The sequence below is a fragment of the Oncorhynchus masou genome, chromosome 27, assembly GCF_036934945.1.
Source record: "Oncorhynchus masou masou isolate Uvic2021 chromosome 27, UVic_Omas_1.1, whole genome shotgun sequence".
Classification (NCBI taxonomy): Eukaryota; Metazoa; Chordata; class Actinopteri; order Salmoniformes; family Salmonidae; genus Oncorhynchus; species Oncorhynchus masou.
The window spans coordinates 288,702-308,127 of record NC_088238.1 but is presented as its reverse complement, the minus strand read 5'-3'; the positions used below and the strand labels follow the sequence as shown (position 1 = coordinate 308,127).

Sequence of the window (19,426 nt, the reverse complement as noted above, 5' to 3'; positions counted from 1 at the left end):
AAACCTGATCACAAAATCGACAAAGAAAAAAATCCATCCGTCAGTCTTTGTATTGTCTATGGCTTGCCATAAATGATGGAACTGTGCTTGCAATTCCTACAGCTTCCACACGATGTCGCCAGTGTTGTGATTTCCAGGGCCCTTTATCCTTGGTCAGATCACTGAATAGCACATCCTGTCTTCAGGTGCGCACCCGGAAATAATGTTTTGAAAACTTCTAGCTATTGAATACAGATCTCTCCGTGATCAATTTGATCGTTTATTAACGTTTACTAATACCTAAACTTGGATTACAGAAGTAGGTTGAAGTGTTTTGTCAAAGTTTATAGGCAACTTTATGAATTTTATAAAATGACGTCGCGTTCAGAAACGTGACTTTTTCCATGGATTTCTCGGTGTTCATAAATGGACATTTTGGGTATATATGGACCGATTTAATTGGAAAAAAAGACCCAATTGTGATGTTTATGGGGCATATAGGAGTGCCAACAAAGAAGCTCATCAAAGGTAATGAATGTTTTATATTTTATTTCTGCGTTTTGGGTAGCGCCGGCTACGCTAATTCCTTTGTTTATGTCCCCTTTGTGTGTTTCTGGGGGCTGCATGCTATCAGATAATAGCTTCGCATGCTTTCGACGAAAAGCATTTTACAAATCTGACATGTTGGCTATATTCACAACGAGTGTGGCTTTAATTGAGTATCTTGCATGTGAGTTTTAATGAAAGTTTGAGTTGTATCGAGTACAATTAGTTGGTGCTCTGGAATTTCCGCTGATTCAGTTCCTGTACAGGTACATAATCCGTAAGAAGTTTTAACTAGAAAGTCGGGGCACCACAAAATAATATTTATAGAGCTGTTATCTTCCGAATAAACTCTTAAAGACCTAGCAATATTTTACATCAATAGCAGTCAATATTAATCGTCACCTTATTTCAGTCTCATCTGAAAGTTGTCAATTCTTGGTTATCTTCACGAACCCTGGCTAACAAGTTGAATCAGCAATACAAAATTGGGTTTAGCTATTTATTTACTAAATACCTAACTAATCACACAGAATTACATATACAAAGAATGAATCATACCTTGATTACAATTTAAGTCATAAAGGAAAACGTTCCTAGTGGACGGAACAGATATGACAGCTGGTTACACAAAAGAAAAGGAGGCTGGGTTAGAGTGAAAGAGCGGGAAGACTGAGGGACAAAGGGTGAAGCTGTGCTATCGTAAATACAGTATCTTATGTATACTAAATTACTGCCCATTTGGAAAAGGAAAATGCAATAAATATTTACTCTGAGCTGCACTTCGGTAGGTTGGTGGTAGATGGAAGACCATGTTGCCCAACAGGTAAATCGGGTACGTTGTAGTAACGTCATTGTGTGGTAGAGTGGATACTCTGTCTGTTTTTCCTAGCCCACGTTTGCAGCTGCTGTTGCTAACACAACGGCTATGAGGTATCACTTCTGTAGTGAATAAGAGTTCAAAGTTCATACCATTCGCAACCAAAGTTCACGCTGAGGTTGGCTTTGTTCTGTAGTTATTATCTGAACCATTCTGACATCGGATCGTCATCCTAATGTACCCAGAACAGCTGACATGTTCGTCCTTTTAACATATGGACTGTCGTCCTCACATCCTCGGAACAGGAGGTTACATTTTCATCAAGGCTTTATATAGTGGAGGGAGAAGGACTGAATGCTAAGTTAAGGCTACCAAGCTTGCTCGGACAGATCCAGCAGCAACTTTAATGAGCACTGAGGTGTGAAGTGAAAGGTGTCAAAGCACACAACAATGGGAGGATAGTTTCACAGTCTTCTCCAGTCAAATGCAGAGGCTTTTTAGAGGCTCACCTGCGCCATGGCTTCACCTTGTGCAGAGGTCATCACAATACAGGACCTCTTGGATGTCAAAAAAACGAGAAGACACGGAAAGAGTACAAAAAATAACCTCCTCGTGGACAATCCAGAGACACTTTTTGCTGACTGCTATAAAAATGTGAAGGTAAACAACTTAATCTTCCACATGGCGAAGAGTTATATTGACACGCTTACCCCTTTTGTCAAGGGTGTGGGGGTTGTTAGCGATGAGTGGAAACGAGACAACGAGGACTCTGAGTCAGCCAATGTCAACCTGTACAAGTCTGGAACAGTATTGGTACAGCTGAAAAACAGTTTCAGATGGACTTCCCCGTGAATCAAAAATGAGGGGAACAGGAACAGCAGGAGAAGCTCTCCCATGAAAAGACTCCACTCCGAGTGGGTCAGACCTCTTCATTACACAACCCCACAGACGAGCAACCCCAAGCGGAAAGTGGCAGAATACCTGTCCACTGTGACTGACCCAAACTTAAGGAAAGCTTTGACTATGTACAGACTTAGTGAGTATAGCCTTGCTATTGAGAAAGGCCGCCGTAGGCAGACATGGATCTCAAGAGAAGACAGGCTATGTGCTCACTGCCCACAGAAGGAGGTGGAAACTGAGCTGCACTTCCTAACCTCCTGCCCAATGAATGACCATATTAGAGAGACATATTTCCCTCAGGTTACACAGATCCATAAAGAATTTGAAAACAAATCCAATTTTCATAAACTCCCATATCTACTGGGTGAAATTCCACAGTGTGCATCACAGCAGCGAGATTTGTGACCTGTTGCCATGAGAAAAGGGCAACCAGTGAAGAACACGCACCATTGTAAATACAACCCATATTTATGCTTATTTATTTTCCCTTGTGTTCTTTAACCATTTGTACATTGTTACAACACTGTATATATATATATATATATATATATAATATGACATTTGTAATGTCTTCATTGTTTTGAAACTTCTGTATGTGTCATGTTTACTGTTAATTTTTATTGTTTATTTCACTTTTGTATATTATCTACCTCACTGGCTTTGGCCATGTTAACACATGTTTCCCATGCCAATAAAGCCCCTTGAATTGAATTGAATTGAGAGAGAGAGAGAGAGAGAGAGAGATAGACAGAGAGAGAAGAGAGAGAGTTGACAGGAGAGATAGAGGAGTGAGAGAAGAGAGGGGAGAAAGGAGAGAGAGGAGAGAGAGGATATAGATGGGAGAGAGAGGAGAGAGGGGAGATAGATAGGAGAGAGGAGATAGATGGGAGAGAGAGGAGAGAGAGAGGGAGAGAGAGAGAGAGAGAGAGAGAGAGAGAGAGCACCAGGGGCAAAGAGAGAGTGGAGAGAGAGAAGAGAGGGAGAGAGAGAGAGGGGGTTTACCAGGGGAAGAGAGAGTGGGGAGGAGAGGGAGACATGAGAGAGAGAGGTGAGAGACAGAGCACCAGGGGAAGAGAGAGAGGGGAGTGAGAGAGAAGAGAGAGGGAGAGAGAGAGAGAGAGAGAGCACCAGGGGCAAAAAGAGAGTGGAGAGAGAGAAGAGAGGGGGAGAGAGAGAGAGAGAGGGTTTACCAGGGGAAGAGAGAGAGGGGAGGAAGATAGGAGACATGAGAGAGAGGAGAGACAGAGCACCAGGGGAAGAGAGAGAGGGGAGAGGAGAGAGGAGAGAGACAGAGCACCAGGGAAGAGAGAGAGGGGAGAGAGAGAAGAGAGAGGGAGAGACAGAGAGAGGGTTTACCAGGGGAAGAGAGAGGGGAGGGAGAGACATGAGAGAGAGGGAGAGACAGAGCACCAGGGGAAGAGAGAGAGGGGAGGGAGAGGGAAGACATGAGAAAGAGAGGTGAGAGACAGAGCACCAGGGGGAAGAGAGAGAGGAGAGGAGAGGGAGACAGAGAGGAGAGGGGAGCACCAGGGGAGAGAGAGCTGGGGGCCAGAGGGGAGACATGAGAGAGTTGAGGTTGAGAGACAGAGCACCAGGGAAGAGACAGAGGGTGAGATTGCACTTGCCCGTGAGGGAGAGTGAGAGAGATAGAGGAGAGAGGGAATGATTTGGGCAAAGACTCTAGGGTGGAGATACTAAATAGACAGTGTTCTGGAATAGAACTGTTCTCTGGAAGAGAGAGCATCGTTATGTTGCATGAGAGAGAGGTGATCACCAGGGGAAGAGAGAGAGGGGAGAGAGAGGAGAGACAGAGCACCAGGGGAAGAGAAACACATTTGAGAGAAACTCGAGTTACTAAAGTCACATTTACAATTGGAAGATCAGGGGAGGGAGACATGAGATAGAGGTAAACAGAGCACCAGGGGAAGAGGAATATAATCATTTAGAGTGAAGGATGAGATAGGAAGAGTTCTGTGATGAAGAACCAGGGGGATGAGGGAGAGAGGAGGGAGATGGGAACAGAGGAGATATAGGAGCCCAAAAGAGAGGAGATTCCCTATGAGAGCACTTAACTGGGGAAGAGATAGGGCCTGATGGGAGAGGGGAGAGAGAGAGAGAGAGAGATCAACAGGGGAAGAGATATAAGAGAAATAACATTTTAAACGAAAAGAAAAGGCACAAGATGGAGATTTGGGGATATAGTTTCTCTGTTCAGAGAGAGCATCTCAAAGCCCTTCATTCATATCATTCATCTTCATCATCATCGTCTCCATAAAGGAGACGATATAAGATCCTTTACCAGGGGAAGAGGTTCGGAAAGAGAGTAGATTCCAGACAGAGAGGACCCAGAGGAGCACCAGGGGAGTACTACCATCCATTGTTCCCTCCAGTTCCATCCAGTTGAAGTTGCCAAGCAACAGAGACCACCCAGTACGTACGACAGAGGGTGAGACCACTTGCCCGTGAGGGGTTGTGTGTGAGGGGTGTGAGTACCACCCAGTAATGATTTGTCATGACTCTAGTTTGCAGATACTAAATAACAGTGTTCTGGAATGATAATAACTGTTCTCTGTGAACACAGAGCATCGTTATGTTGCTAAGTGTCACCCAGGGATGGGAAACACATTTGGATAAACACCCAGTACTACCATCCAGTCACATTTCAATTGGGATCAGGGGCCATATTTAAACTGAGTTGTAACCACCCAATATAATCATTTAGTTAGTGAAGGACTACCATGGAAGACGTTCTGTGATCCAGTACTACCACCAGTATATCATCAGAAGCCTCCCATGTCTACAGCCCAAATGCCATGCTATTCCCTATGTAGAGCACTACTCATTACCAGATACCTAGAGGAATACGACACTATAAAGGGAGCTCCTGGTTAAATAAAGTCTAAATAACATTTTAAACGTAAAATAAAAGGCACAAGATGCCATTTGGGATATAGTTTCTCTGTTCGAAGATCGCATCGCAAAGCCCTTCATTCATATCGTTCATCTTCATCATCATCGTCTCCATTAGGTGACTGATATAAGATCCTTTACCAGAGGATAGTGGTTCTGAAGGGACCTTCCATTCCACCCAGTACTACCACCCAGTACGACCACCCAGTACTACCACCCAGTACTACCATCCATTCCCTCCAGTACTACCATCCGGTACTACCACCCAGTACTACCACCCAGTACTACCACCCAGTACTACCACCCAGTACTACCACCCAGTACTACCACCCAGTACTACCACCCAGTACTACCACCCAGTACTACCACCCAGTACTACCACCCAGTACTACCATCCAGTACTACCACCCAGTACTACCACCCAGTACTACAATCCAGTACTACCACCCAGTACAGTACTACCACCTAGTACTACCACCCAGTACTACCACCCAGTACTACCACCCAGTACTACAATCCAGTACTACCACCCAGTACTACCACCCAGTACTACCACCTAGTACTACCACCCAGTACTACCACCCAGTACTACCACCCAGTACTACCACCCAGTACTACCATCCATTCCCTCCAGTACTACCATCCAGTACTATCACCCAGTACTACCACCCAGTACTACCATCCAGTACTACCATCCAGTACTACCATCCAGTACTACCACCCAGTACTACCATCCAGTACTACCATCCATTCCCTCCAGTACTACCATCCAGTACTATCACCCAGTACTACCACCCAGTACTACCATCCAGTACTACCATCCATTCCCTCCAGTACTACCATCCAGTACTATCACCCAGTACTACAATCCAGTACTACCATCCAGTACTACCATCCAGTACTACCATCCATTCCCTCCAGTACTACCATCCAGTACTATCAACCAGTACTACCACCCAGTACTATCAACCAGTACTACCACCCAGTACTACCATCCATTACTACCACCCAGTACTACCATCCAGTACTACCACCCAGTACTACCACCCAGTACTACCATCCATTCCCTCCAGTACTACCATCCAGTACTACCACCCAGTACTACCATCCGTTCCCTCCAGTACAACCCCCCAGTACTACCATCCAGTACTACAATCCAGTACTACCACCCAGTACTACCACCCAGTACTACCATCCATTCCCTCCAGTACTAGTGTCATTATGGAGTATTGTGATGTCATTATGGGGTATTGTGATGTCATTATGGGGTATTGTGATGTCATTAAGGGGTATTGTGATGTCATTATGGGTTATTGTGATGTCATTATAGGGTATTATGATGTCATTATGGGTTATTGTGATGTCATTATAGGGTATTATGATGTCATTATGGGTTATTGTGATGTCATAATGGGGCATTGTGATGTCATTATGGGGTATTGTGATGTCATTACAGGGTATTATGATGTCATTACGGGGTATTGTGATGTCATTATGGGGTATTGTGATGTCATTATGGGGTATTGTGATGTCATTATGGGGTATTATGATGTCATTATGGGGTATTGTGATGTCATTATGGGGTATTGTGATGTCATTATGGGGTATGATGATGTCATTATGGGGTATTGTGATGTCATTATGGGGTATGTGATGTCATTATGGGGTATTGTGATGTCATTATGGGGTATGTGATGTCATTATGGGGTATTGTGATGTCATTATGGGTTATTGTGATGTCATTATGGGGTACTGTGATGTCATTATGGGGTACTGTGATGTCATTATGGGGTATTATGTCATTATGGGGTATTGTGATGTCATTATGGGGTATTATGTGTGTGTACTGATGAGGTGAAAAAACATATGAATCCATTTTAGGATAAGGTGATGTCAAAATGAGGGAAAAGGTGTCTGAATACTTTCTAAATGCACTGGACATGAAATTATATTTCTGTTTGTGGATTAATTTATTTCTGCCAGATGCCTTTCAGGAAGTTGTTGTTGTTGTGAACATCCATTGCACAACGTTTTTGAACTTTCAAAAGCTTGCATGGATACAGGAAACACCACAACTCATCACTGTAGATCTCATAGCTATTCCATGACAGAACAATGGTGAAAATCCCTGTAGGAGTAGAGATTAGGACGAGCTAACTGAGTTCATTAGAGCAGAGAGAGTGAGAGAGAAAGAAAGAGAGAGAGAGAGAGAAAAGAAAGAGAGAGATGAAAGATTAGAGAAAGAAGGAGAGAGAGAGAGAGAAAAGAGAGACAGAGAGAGAGAAAGAAAGCGAGACAGAGAGAGAGAAAGAGAGAGAGACAGAGAGAGAGAAAGAGAGAGAGACAGAGACAGAAAGAGAGAGAGACAGAGACAGAGAGAAAGACAGAGAGAAAGACAGAGAGAAAGACAGAGAGAAAGACAGAGAGAAAGACAGAGAGAATTACAGAGAGAAAGACAGAGAGAAAGACAGAGAGACAGAGGGAGGGAGGGAGGGAGGGAGGGAGAGGGAGGGGAGGGAGGGGAGGGACTTAGAATCATCAAACAACACCATTATCATATAGTTCCACTACTAAAGGGTTTACAGGTCCTCACTATGGGGAACAGGTCCTCACTATGGGGAACAGGACCTCACTATGGGGAACAGGACCTCACTATGGGGAACAGGACCTCACTATGGGGAACAGGTCCTCACTATGGGGAACAGGTCCTCACTATGGGGAACAGGACCTCACTATGGGGAACAGGACCTCACTATGGGGAACAGGACCTCACTATGGGGAACAGGACCTCACTATGGGGAACATGTCCTCACTATGGGGAACAGGACCTCACTTTGGGAACAGGTCCTCACTATGGGAACAGGACCTCACTATGGGGAACAGGACCTCACTATGGGGAACAGGACCTCACTATGGGGAACAGGACCTCACTATGGGGAACAGGACCTCACTATGGGGAACAGGTCCTCACTATGGGGAACAGGACCTCACTTTGGGGAACAGGTCCTCACTATGGGGAACAGGACCGCACTATGGGGAACAGGTCCTCACTATGGGGAACAGGACCTCACTATGGGGAACAGGACCTCACTATGGGGAACAGGACCTCACATGGGGAACAGGACCTCACTATGGGGAACAGGTCCTCACTATGGGGAACAGGACCTCACTATGGGGAACAGGACCTCACTATGGGGAACAGGACCTCACTATGGGGAACAGGTCCTCACTATGGGGAACAGGACCTCACTATGGGGAACAGGTCCTCACTATGGGGAACAGGACCTCACTATGGGGAACAGAAAGAGAACGGGGGTCTCACTATGGGGAACAGGACCTCACTATGGGGAAGAGAAAGAGACCAGGACCTCACCATGGGGAACAGAAAGAGAACAGGACCTCACTATGGGGAACAGAAAGAGAACGGGGCCTCACTATGGGGAACAGAAAGAGAACGGGGCCTCACTATGGGGAACAGAAAGAGAACGGGGGTCTCACTATGGGGAACAGAAAGAGAACATAGAGATATTGGACCAGGTAACCTATATTCGTATTGAGGTGATAATGTGTCCATATATCCAATGGATGCCAGAGTAGAAATGCCAATGAGCTGTGTCCTCTAAACAGGAGCGAATCCAACATAAACAGGTACCTGGAATGAGTCTTCGCCTATTCCATATCACTCCCCCCGAGACAGAGGTTGCATGGACTATTAATAATGAACCTCTCGGGCCCTGCATCCAGGCAGGCCTCATCAACCGTTCCTGTTTCAATTAAAAGGGTAATTGCTATTTGTTTGCTATGACATGCACCATTCATTTCACTCTGCACTGAGAGGTGCCCGACCACAGTCAACCACGTCGTAACCAGAGAATTAAACTTAAGTGAAATGGTGTAGAACGTTGATGCCAACAAATCAATTCTGTAAACAACAACAACAACAACAACTACTACTACTACGACGGGAGAATCACGTCCTTTATCGTGAGGGAAGATGAAGCTCGTCTGTTCTCATGCCGTTAGCTGGAGCTTAATTGAACGTTCTTGGAGGAAATCTCTGGGGATTTGGAACATCCTCAGCAATGCACAGGGCCTCCTGTACCCTGTGTAGGGACCTCATGTTGACCAGGGCCCACTGTACCCTGTGTAGGGACCTCATGTTGACCAGGGCCCACTGTACCCTGTGTAGGGACCTCATGTTGACCAGGGCTTCATATTCCCTGTGTAGTGACCTCATGTTGACCAGGGCCTCCTGTACCCTGTGTAGGGACCTCATGTTGACCAGGGCCTCACCCTGTGTAGGTTGACCAGGGCCTCCTGTACCCTGTGTAGGGACCTCATGTTGACCAGGGCTTCATATTCCCTGTGTAGTGACCTCATGTTGACCAGGGCCTCCTGTACCCTGTGTAGGGACCTCATGTTGACCAGGGCCTCCTGTACCCTGTGTAGTGACCTCATGTTGACCAGGGCTTCATATTCCCTGTGTAGGGACCTCATGTTGACTAGGGCCTCCTGTACCCTGTGTAGTGACCTCATGTTGACCAGGGCTTCATATTCCCTGTGTAGTGACCTCATGTTGACCAGGGCTTCTATTCCCTGTGTAGTGACCTCATGTTGACCAGGGGCTTCTATTCCCTGTGTAGTGACCTCATGTTGACCAGGGGCTTCTATTCCCTGTGTAGTGACCTCATGTTGACCAGGAGCTTCTATTCCCTGTGTAGTGACCTCATGTTGACCAGGGCTTCTATTCCCTGTGTAGTGACCTCATGTTGACCAGGGGCTTCTATTCCCTGTGTAGTGATCTCATGTTGACCAGGGGCATCTATTCCCTGTGTAGTGACCTCATGTTGACCAGGGGCTTCTATTCCCTGTGTAGTGACCTCATGTTGACCAGGGGCTTCTATTCCCTGTGTAGTGACCTCATGTGACCAGGGGCATCTATTCCCTGTGTGTGATCCATGTTGACCAGGGGCATCTATTCCCTGTGTAGTGACCTCACGTTGACCAGGGGATTCTATTCCCTGTGTAGTGACCTCATGTTGACCAGGGGCTTCTATTCCCTGTGTAGTGACCTCACGTTGACCAGGGGCTTCTATTCCCTGTGTAGTGACCTCAAGTTGACCAGGGGCTTCTATTCCCTGTGTAGTGACCTCATGTTGACCAGGGGCTTCTATTCCCTGTGTAGTGACCTCATGTTGACCAGGGGCTTCTATTCCCTGTAGAGAGAGAGTCACTCTATCCAGACTCGACTGGAGGTCTATAGAGAGTCACTCTATCCAGACCAGACTGGAGGTCTATAGAGAGAGTCACTCTATCCAGACCAGACTGGAGGTCTGTAGAGAGTCACTCTATCCAGACCAGACTGGAGGTCTATAGAGAGAGAGAGAGTCACTCTATCCAGACCAGACTGGAGGTCTATAGAGAGAGAGTCACTCTATCCAGACCAGACTGGAGGTCTATAGAGAGAGAGTCACTCTATCCAGACCAGACTGGAGGTCTATAGAGAGAGTCACTCTATCCAGACCAGACTGGAGGTCTATAGAATTCACTCTATCCAGACCAGACTGGAGGTCTATAGAGAGAGAGTCACTCTATCCAGACCAGACTGGAGGTCTATAGAGAGTCACTCTATCCAGACCAGACTGGAGGTCTATAGAGAGAGTCACTCTATCCAGACCAGACTGGAGGTCTATAGCGAGTCACTCTATCCAGACCAGACTGGAGGTCTATAGAGAGAGAGTCACTCTATCCAGACGTTAGACTGGAGGTCTGTAGAGAGAGTCACTCTATCCAGACCAGACTGGAGGTCTATAGAGAGTCACTCTATCCAGACCAGACTGGAGATCTCTAGAGAGTCACTCTATCCAGACCAGACTGGAGGTCTATAGAGAGAGTCACTCTATCCAGACCAGACTGGAGGTCTATAGAGAGTCACTCTATCCAGACCAGACTGGAGGTCTATAGAGAGAGGACTCTATCCAGACCAGACTGGAGGTCTATAGAGAGAAAGTCACTCTATCCAGACCAGACTAGAGGTCTATAGAGAGAGAGTCACTCTATCCAGACCAGACTGGAGGTCTATAGAGAGAGCACTCTATCCAGACCAGACTGAGGTCTATAGAGAGAGTCACTCATCCAGACCAGACTGGAGGTCTATAGAGAGAGAGAGTCACTCTATCCAGACCAGACTGGAGGTCTATAGAGAGAGTCACTCTATCCAGACCAGACTGGAGGTCTATAGAGAGTCACTCTGTTGACCAGACTGAGGTCTATAGAGAGAGAGTCACTCTATCCAGACCAGACTGGAGGTCTATAGAGAGAAAGTCACCCGGGGCTCTATCCAGACCAGACTGGAGGTCTATAGAGAGAGAGTCACTCTATCCAGACCAGACTGGAGGTCTATAGAGAGAGAGTCACTCTATCCAGACCAGACTGGAGGTCTATAGAGAGAGTCACTCTATCCAGACCAGACTGGAGGTCTATAGAGAGAGAGAGTCACTCTATCCAGACCAGACTGGAGGTCTATAGAGAGAGAGAGTCACTCTATCCAGACCTGACTGGAGGTCTATAGAGAGAGAGTCACTCTATCCAGACCAGACTGGAGGTCTATAGAGAGAGTCACTATATCCAGACCAGACTGGAGGTCTATAGAGAGAGAGTCACTCTATCCAGACCAGACTGGAGGTCTATAGAGAGAGTCACTCTATCCAGACCAGACTGAGGTCTATAGAGAGAGAGTCACTCTATCCAGACCAGACTGGAGGTCTATAGGAGAGAAAGTCACTCTATCCAGACCAGACTGAGGTCTATAGAGAGAGAGTCACTCTATCCAGACCAGACTGGAGGTCTATAGAGAGAGAGTCACTCTATCCAGACCAGACTGGAGGTCTATAGGAGAGAGTCACTCTATCCAGACCAGACTGAGGTCTATAGAGAGAGTCACTCTATCCAGACCAGACTGGAGGTCTATAGAGAGAGAGAGTCACTCTATCCAGACCAGACTGGAGGCCTATAGAGAGAGAGAGTCACTCTATCCAGACCTGACTGGAGGTCTATAGAGAGAGAGTCACTCTATCCAGACCAGACTGGAGGTCTATAGAGAGAGTCACTATATCCAGACCAGACTGGAGGTCTATAGAGAGAGAGTCACTCTATCCAGACCAGACTGGAGGTCTATAGAGAGAGTCACTCTATCCAGACCAGACTGGAGGTCTATAGAGAGTCACTCTATCCAGACCAGACTGGAGGTCTATAGAGAGAGTCACTCTATCCAGACCAGACTGGAGGTCTATAGAGAGAGAGAGTCACTCTATCCAGACCAGACTGGAGGTCTATAGAGAGAGAGAGAGTCACTCTATCCAGACTAGACTGGAGGTCTATAGAGAGAGTCACTCTATCCAGACCAGACTGGAGGTCTATAGAGAGAGTCACTCTATCCAGACAAGACTGGAGGTCTATAGAGAGCCACTCTATCCAGACCAGACTGGAGGTCTATAGAGAGAGAGAGAGTCACTCTATCCAGACCAGACTGGAGGTCTATAGAGAGAGGTCACACTAGTCTCTGTACGTCAGACTAGATCGTCTCCACACTGTATTAAGGGCTGTACTGGAAGTCCTGTTTTGAATGACACAGATCTGCTCTGTGGGTATTTGGCAAAGTCAAATACACTTCTGAAAACCCTTCAGGGAAATCCACTGTTTGCATTAAATGAAATAAGCATCAGTAGCTAATTAAAACCCCCAAAATGTGTCCGGTATATTTACATTTACACGGACATCTCAAATTAAATTAGTGAAGTTGGTAATGAACTAAGAAGAGATTGTAGTTGGCTGTGCTGCTGGCGTCAAACAAGCGGAGTATTCATGTGTTAATTCAGCAAGGACACAACTGAATGTGAATCAGCTGGGGCTGCATCACAAACGGCATTATATTCCCTACATAGTGCACTACATTAGACCAGGGCCTATAGGGGCGTAGTGAACTACAGTATATAGGGAATAGGGTGCCATTTTAAATGCAGACAGGGTGTTTTTGCTGACTCACATATCAAGAATGTCCCCAGGCTCAATACAATAGAATTATATATTAATACCAGGCTCAATATAATATAATTATAGATTAATACCAGGCTCTATATAATATAATTATAGATTAATACCAGGCTCTATATAACACTATTATATATTAATACCAGGCTCAATACAATATAATTATATATTAATACCAGGCTCTATATAATATAATTATAGATTAATACCAGGCTCTATATAACACTATTATATATTAATACCAGGCTCAATACAATATAATTATATATTAATACCAGGCTCTATATAATATAATTATAGATTAATACCAGGCTCTATATAATATAATTATATAATAATACCAGGCTCTATAAAACATTATTATATATTAATACCAGGCTCAATACAATATAATTATATATTAATACCAGGCTCAATATAATATAATTATAGATTAATACCAGGCTCAATACAATAGAATTATATATTAATACCAGGCTCTATATAATAGAATTATAGATTAATACCAGGCTCTATAAAACATTATTATATATTAATACCAGGCTCAATACAATATAATTATATATTAATACCAGGCTCAATATAATATAATTATAGATTAATACCAGGCTCAATACAATATAATTATAGATTAATACCAGGCTCTATATAATATAATTATATAATAATACCAGGCTCTATAAAACATTATTATATATTAATACCAGGCTCAATACAATATAATTATATATTAATACCAGGCTCTATATAATAGAATTATAGATTAATACCAGGCTCTATATAATAGAATTATAGATTAATACCAGGCTCTATATAATATAATTATAGATTAATACCAGGCTCTATATAATAGAATTATAGATTAATACCAGGCTCTATATAACATTATTATAGATTAATACCAGGCTCTATATAATATAATTATAGATTAATACCAGGCTCTATATAACATTATTATATATTAATACCAGGCTCTATATAATATAATTATATATTAATACCAGGTTCTATATAACATTATTATATATTAATACCAGGCTCTATATAATATAATTATAGATTAATACCAGGCTCTATATAATATAATTATATATTAATACCAGGCTCTATATAATATAATTATAGATTAATACCAGGCTCAATACAATAGAATTATATATTAATACCAGGCTCTATATAACATTATTATATATTAATACCAGGCTCTATATAATATAATTATATATTAATACCAGGCTCAATACAATAGAATTATATATTAATACCAGGCTCTATATAACATTATTATAGATTAATACCAGGCTCTATATAACATTATAGATTAATACCAGGCTCTATATAACATTATATATTAATACCAGGCTCTATATAACATTATTATAGATTAATACCAGGCTCTATATAATATAATTATAGATTAATACCAGGCTCTATATAATATAATTATATATTAATACCAGGCTCTATATAACATTATTATATATTAATACCAGGCTCTATAAAACATTATTATATATTAATACCAGGCTCTATATAACATTATTATAGATTAATACCAGGCTCTATAAAATATTATTATATATTAATACCAGGCTCTATAAAACATTATTATATATTAATACCAGGCTCAATACAATATAATTATATATTAATACCAGGCTCTATATAAAATAAATATAGATTAATACCAGGCTCTATAAAACATTATTATATATTAATACCAGGCTCTATAAAACATTATTATATAATAATACCAGGCTCTATAAAACATTATTATAGATTAATACCAGGCTCTATAAAACATTATTATATATTAATACCAGGCTCAATACAATATAATTATATATTAATACCAGGCTCTATGTAACATAATTATAGATTAATACCAGGCTCTATATAACATTATTATAGATTAATACCAGGCTCTCTATAATATAATTATATATTAATACCAGGCTCAATAAAACATTATTATAGATTAATACCAGGCTCTATATAACATAATTATAGATTAATACCAGGCTCTATAAAATATTATTATATATTAATACCAGGCTCTATAAAACATTATTATATATTAATACCAGGCTCAATACAATATAATTATATATTAATACCAGGCTCTATATAAAATAAATATAGATTAATACCAGGCTCTATATAACATTATTATAGATTAATACCAGGCTCAATACAATATAATTATATATTAATACCAGGCTCTATATAAAATAAATATAGATTAATACCAGGCTCTATAAAACATTATTATATATTAATACCAGGCTCTATAAAACATTATTATATAATAATACCAGGCTCTATAAAACATTATTATAGATTAATACCAGGCTCTATAAAACATTATTATATATTAATACCAGGCTCAATACAATATAATTATATATTAATACCAGGCTCTATGTAACATAATTATAGATTAATACCAGGCTCTATATAACATTATTATAGATTAATACCAGGCTCTCTATAATATAATTATATATTAATACCAGGCTCAATAAAACATTATTATAGATTAATACCAGGCTCTATATAACATAATTATAGATTAATACCAGGCTCTATATAACATTATTATAGATTAATACCAGGCTCTCTATAATATAATTATAGATTAATACCAGGCTCTATAAAATATTATTATATATTAATACCAGGCTCTATAAAACATTATTATATATTAATACCAGGCTCAATACAATATAATTATATATTAATACCAGGCTCTATATAAAATAAATATAGATTAATACCAGGCTCTATATAACATTATTATAGATTAATACCAGGCTCTATATAATATACTAATAAGGGGCTTTATCAAACTCTCCTATTGTAATAAAATACATTGACTTCATTTTGACACTTTAACTGCACTGTTTAAATGTTCCTCTAAAATGAGGCTGACCAATGTAATGTCTGAGTTTAATATTTTAGTAAACATTATGTCATGTATTTCATTCAGGTCATAATTATTTCCCCATTAGTGTAAATGTCCCATGTTGTCTCTGATAGTCCTGTTTGGGTCCAACTGAGGTCTGGGTAGCCAACTGACTGAAATGTGCGTCCTAAACTACACAATATTCCCTATATAGTGCACTACTTTTGACCAGGGCCAATAGGGTAGCAGTGGACTACCTGGCTACTATCTGTATGCCTCTGTCATTTCTATTCCTCTGTACCTGGTGCTTGGCCAGAGGGGAAACTGACTACAGGACATGTCATTTCTATTCCTCTGTACCTGGTGCTTGGCCAGAGGGGAAACTGACTACAGGACATGCCATTTCTATTCCTCTGTACCTGGTGCTTGGCCAGAGGGGAAACTGACTACAGGACATGCCATTTCTATTCCTCTGTACCTGGTGCTTGGCCAGAGAGGAAACTGACTACAAGACATGCCATTTCTATTCCTCTGTACCTGGTGCTTGGCCAGAGGGGAAACTGACTACAAGACACACCATTTCTATTCCTCTGTACCTGGTGCTTGGCCAGAGAGGAAACTGACTACAGGACACACCATTTCTATTCCTCTGTACCTGGTGCTTGGCCAGAGGGGAAACTGACTATAGGACACACCATTTCTATTCCTCTGTACCTGGTGCTTGGCCAGAGAGGAAACTGACTATAGGACACACCATTTCTATTCCTCTGTACCTGGTGCTTGGCCAGAGGGGAAACTGACTACAGGACATGTCATTTCTATTCCTGTGTACCTGGTGCTTGGCCAGAGGGGAAACTGACTACAGGACATGTCATTTCTATTCCTGTGTACCTGGTGCTTGGCCAGAGAGGAAACTGACTACAGGACATGTCATTTCTATTCCTCTGTACCTGGTGCTTGGCCAGAGGGGAAACTGACTACAAGACACACCATTTCTATTCCTCTGTACCTGGTGCTTGGCCAGAGAGGAAACTGACTACAGGACACACCATTTCTATTCCTCTGTACCTGGTGCTTGGCCAGAGGGGAAACTGACTACAGGACATGCCATTTCTATTCCTCTGTACCTGGTGCTTGGCCAGAGGGGAAACTGACTACAAGACACACCATTTCTATTCCTCTGTACCTGGTGCTTGGCCAGAGAGGAAACTGACTACAGGACATGTCATTTCTATTCCTCTGTACCTGGTGCTTGGCCAGAGAGGAAACTGACTACAGGACACACCATTTCTATTCCTCTGTACCTGGTGCTTGGCCAGAGGGGAAACTGACTACAGGACATGCCATTTCTATTCCTCTGTACCTGGTGCTTGGCCAGAGAGGAAACTGACTACAGGACATGTCATTTCTATTCCTCTGTACCTGGTGCTTGGCCAGAGGGGAAACTGACTACAAGACACACCATTTCTATTCCTCTGTACCTGGTGCTTGGCCAGAGGGGAAACTGACTACAAGACACACCATTTCTATTCCTGTGTACCTGGTGCTTGGCCAGAGGGGAAACTGACTACAGGACATGCCATTTCTATTCCTCTGTACCTGGTGCTTGGCCAGAGGGGAAACTGACTACAGGACATGCCATTTCTATTCCTCTGTACCTGGTGCTTGGCCAGAGGGGAAACTGACTACAAGACACACCATTTCTATTCCTCTGTACCTGGTGCTTGGCCAGAGGGGAAACTGACTACAGGACACCATTTCTATTCCTCTGTACCTGGTGCTTGGCCAGAGGGGAAACTGACTACAAGACATGCCATTTCTATTCCTCTGTACCTGGTGCTTGGCCAGAGGGGAAACTGACTACAGGACATGCCATTTCTATTCCTCTGTACCTGGTGCTTGGCCAGAGGGGAAACTGACTACAGGACATGCCATTTCTATTCCTCTGTACCTGGTGCTTGGCCAGAGGGGAAACTGACTACAGGACACACCATTTCTATTCCTCTGTAACTGGTGCTTGGCCAGAGGGGAAACTAACTACAGGACATGCCATTTCTATTCCTCTGTACCTGGTGCTTGGCCAGAGAGGAAACTGACTACAGGACACACCATTTCTATTCCTCTGTACCTGGTGCTTGGCCAGAGGGGAAACTGACTACAAGACATGCCATTTCTATTCCTCTGTACCTGGTGCTTGGCCAGTGGGGAAACTGACTACAGGACATGCCATTTCTATTCCTCTGTACCTGGTGCTTGGCCAGAGAGGAAACTGACTACAGGACATGCCATTTCTATTCCTCTGTACCTGGTGCTTGGCCAGAGAGGAAACTGACTACAGGACACACCATTTCTATTCCTCTGTACCTGGTGCTTGGCCAGAGGGGAAACTGACTACAGGACATGTCATTTCTATTCCTCTGTACCTGGTGCTTGGCCAGAGAGGAAACTGACTACAGGACACACCATTTCTATTCCTCTGTACCTGGTGCTTGGCCAGAGGGGAAACTGACTACAGGACATGTCATTTCTATTCCTCTGTACCTGGTGCTTGGCCAGAGGGGAAACTGACTACAGGACACACCATTTCTATTCCTCTGTACCTGGTGCTTGGCCAGAGGGGAAACTGACTACAAGACACGCTGAAGGTGAATACCTTAAGTCATGTAGTTATCTGTCAGAGCTCAGAGAGAGAGAGAGACAGGTCAGGACAGGGTTTCTCAAACTTGGTCCCGGGGCACTCGAGGGGTGCACTACCACAGCTGATCCCCCAGCCCCCACAAAAAAATCAACTTATCATCAAGCTTTGATCCTTTGAATCAGCTGTGTTGTGTCACGTTCTGACCTTAGTTCTTTTATTATGTCTTTGTTTTAGTATGGTCAGGGCGTGAGTTGGGTGGGTTGTCTATGTTCTTTTATTATGTCTTTGTTTTAGTAGGGTCAGGGCGTGAGTTGGGTGGGTTGTCTATGTTCTTTTATTATGTCTTTGTTTTATTATGGTCAGGGCGTGAGTTGGGTGGGTTGTCTATGTTCCTTTGTTATGTCTTTGTTTTAGTATGGTCAGGGCGTGAGTTGGGTGGGTTGTCTATGTTCTTTTGTTATGTCTTTGTTTTAGTATGGTCAGAGGGCGTGAGTTGGGTGGGTTGTCTATGTTCTTTTGTTATGTCTTTGTTTTAGTATGGTCAGAGGGCGTGAGTTGGGTGGGTTGTCTATGTTCTTTTGTTATGTCTTTGTTTTAGTATGGTCAGGGCGTGAGTTGGGTGGGTTGTCTATGTTCTTTTATTATGTCTTTGTTTTAGTATGGTCAGGGCGTGAGTTGGGTG

At 42.9% G+C, this 19,426-nt stretch overlaps 1 protein-coding gene and 1 pseudogene across 1 annotated transcript in view; both read right to left on the bottom strand.

Moving 5' to 3' along the window:
• Window positions 1-9,428, bottom strand: part of LOC135515546 (serine/threonine-protein kinase B-raf-like) — a 44,399-nt gene extending 34,971 nt beyond the window's left edge. The window contains exon 1 of the mRNA XM_064939163.1: window positions 9,193-9,428. Coding sequence (XP_064795235.1) covers window positions 9,193-9,428 — 236 coding nt within the window. The remainder of the gene's footprint in view (window positions 1-9,192) is intronic.
• Window positions 1-19,426, bottom strand: part of LOC135515548 (serine/threonine-protein kinase B-raf-like) — a 306,564-nt pseudogene that overhangs the window by 46,047 nt on the left and 241,091 nt on the right.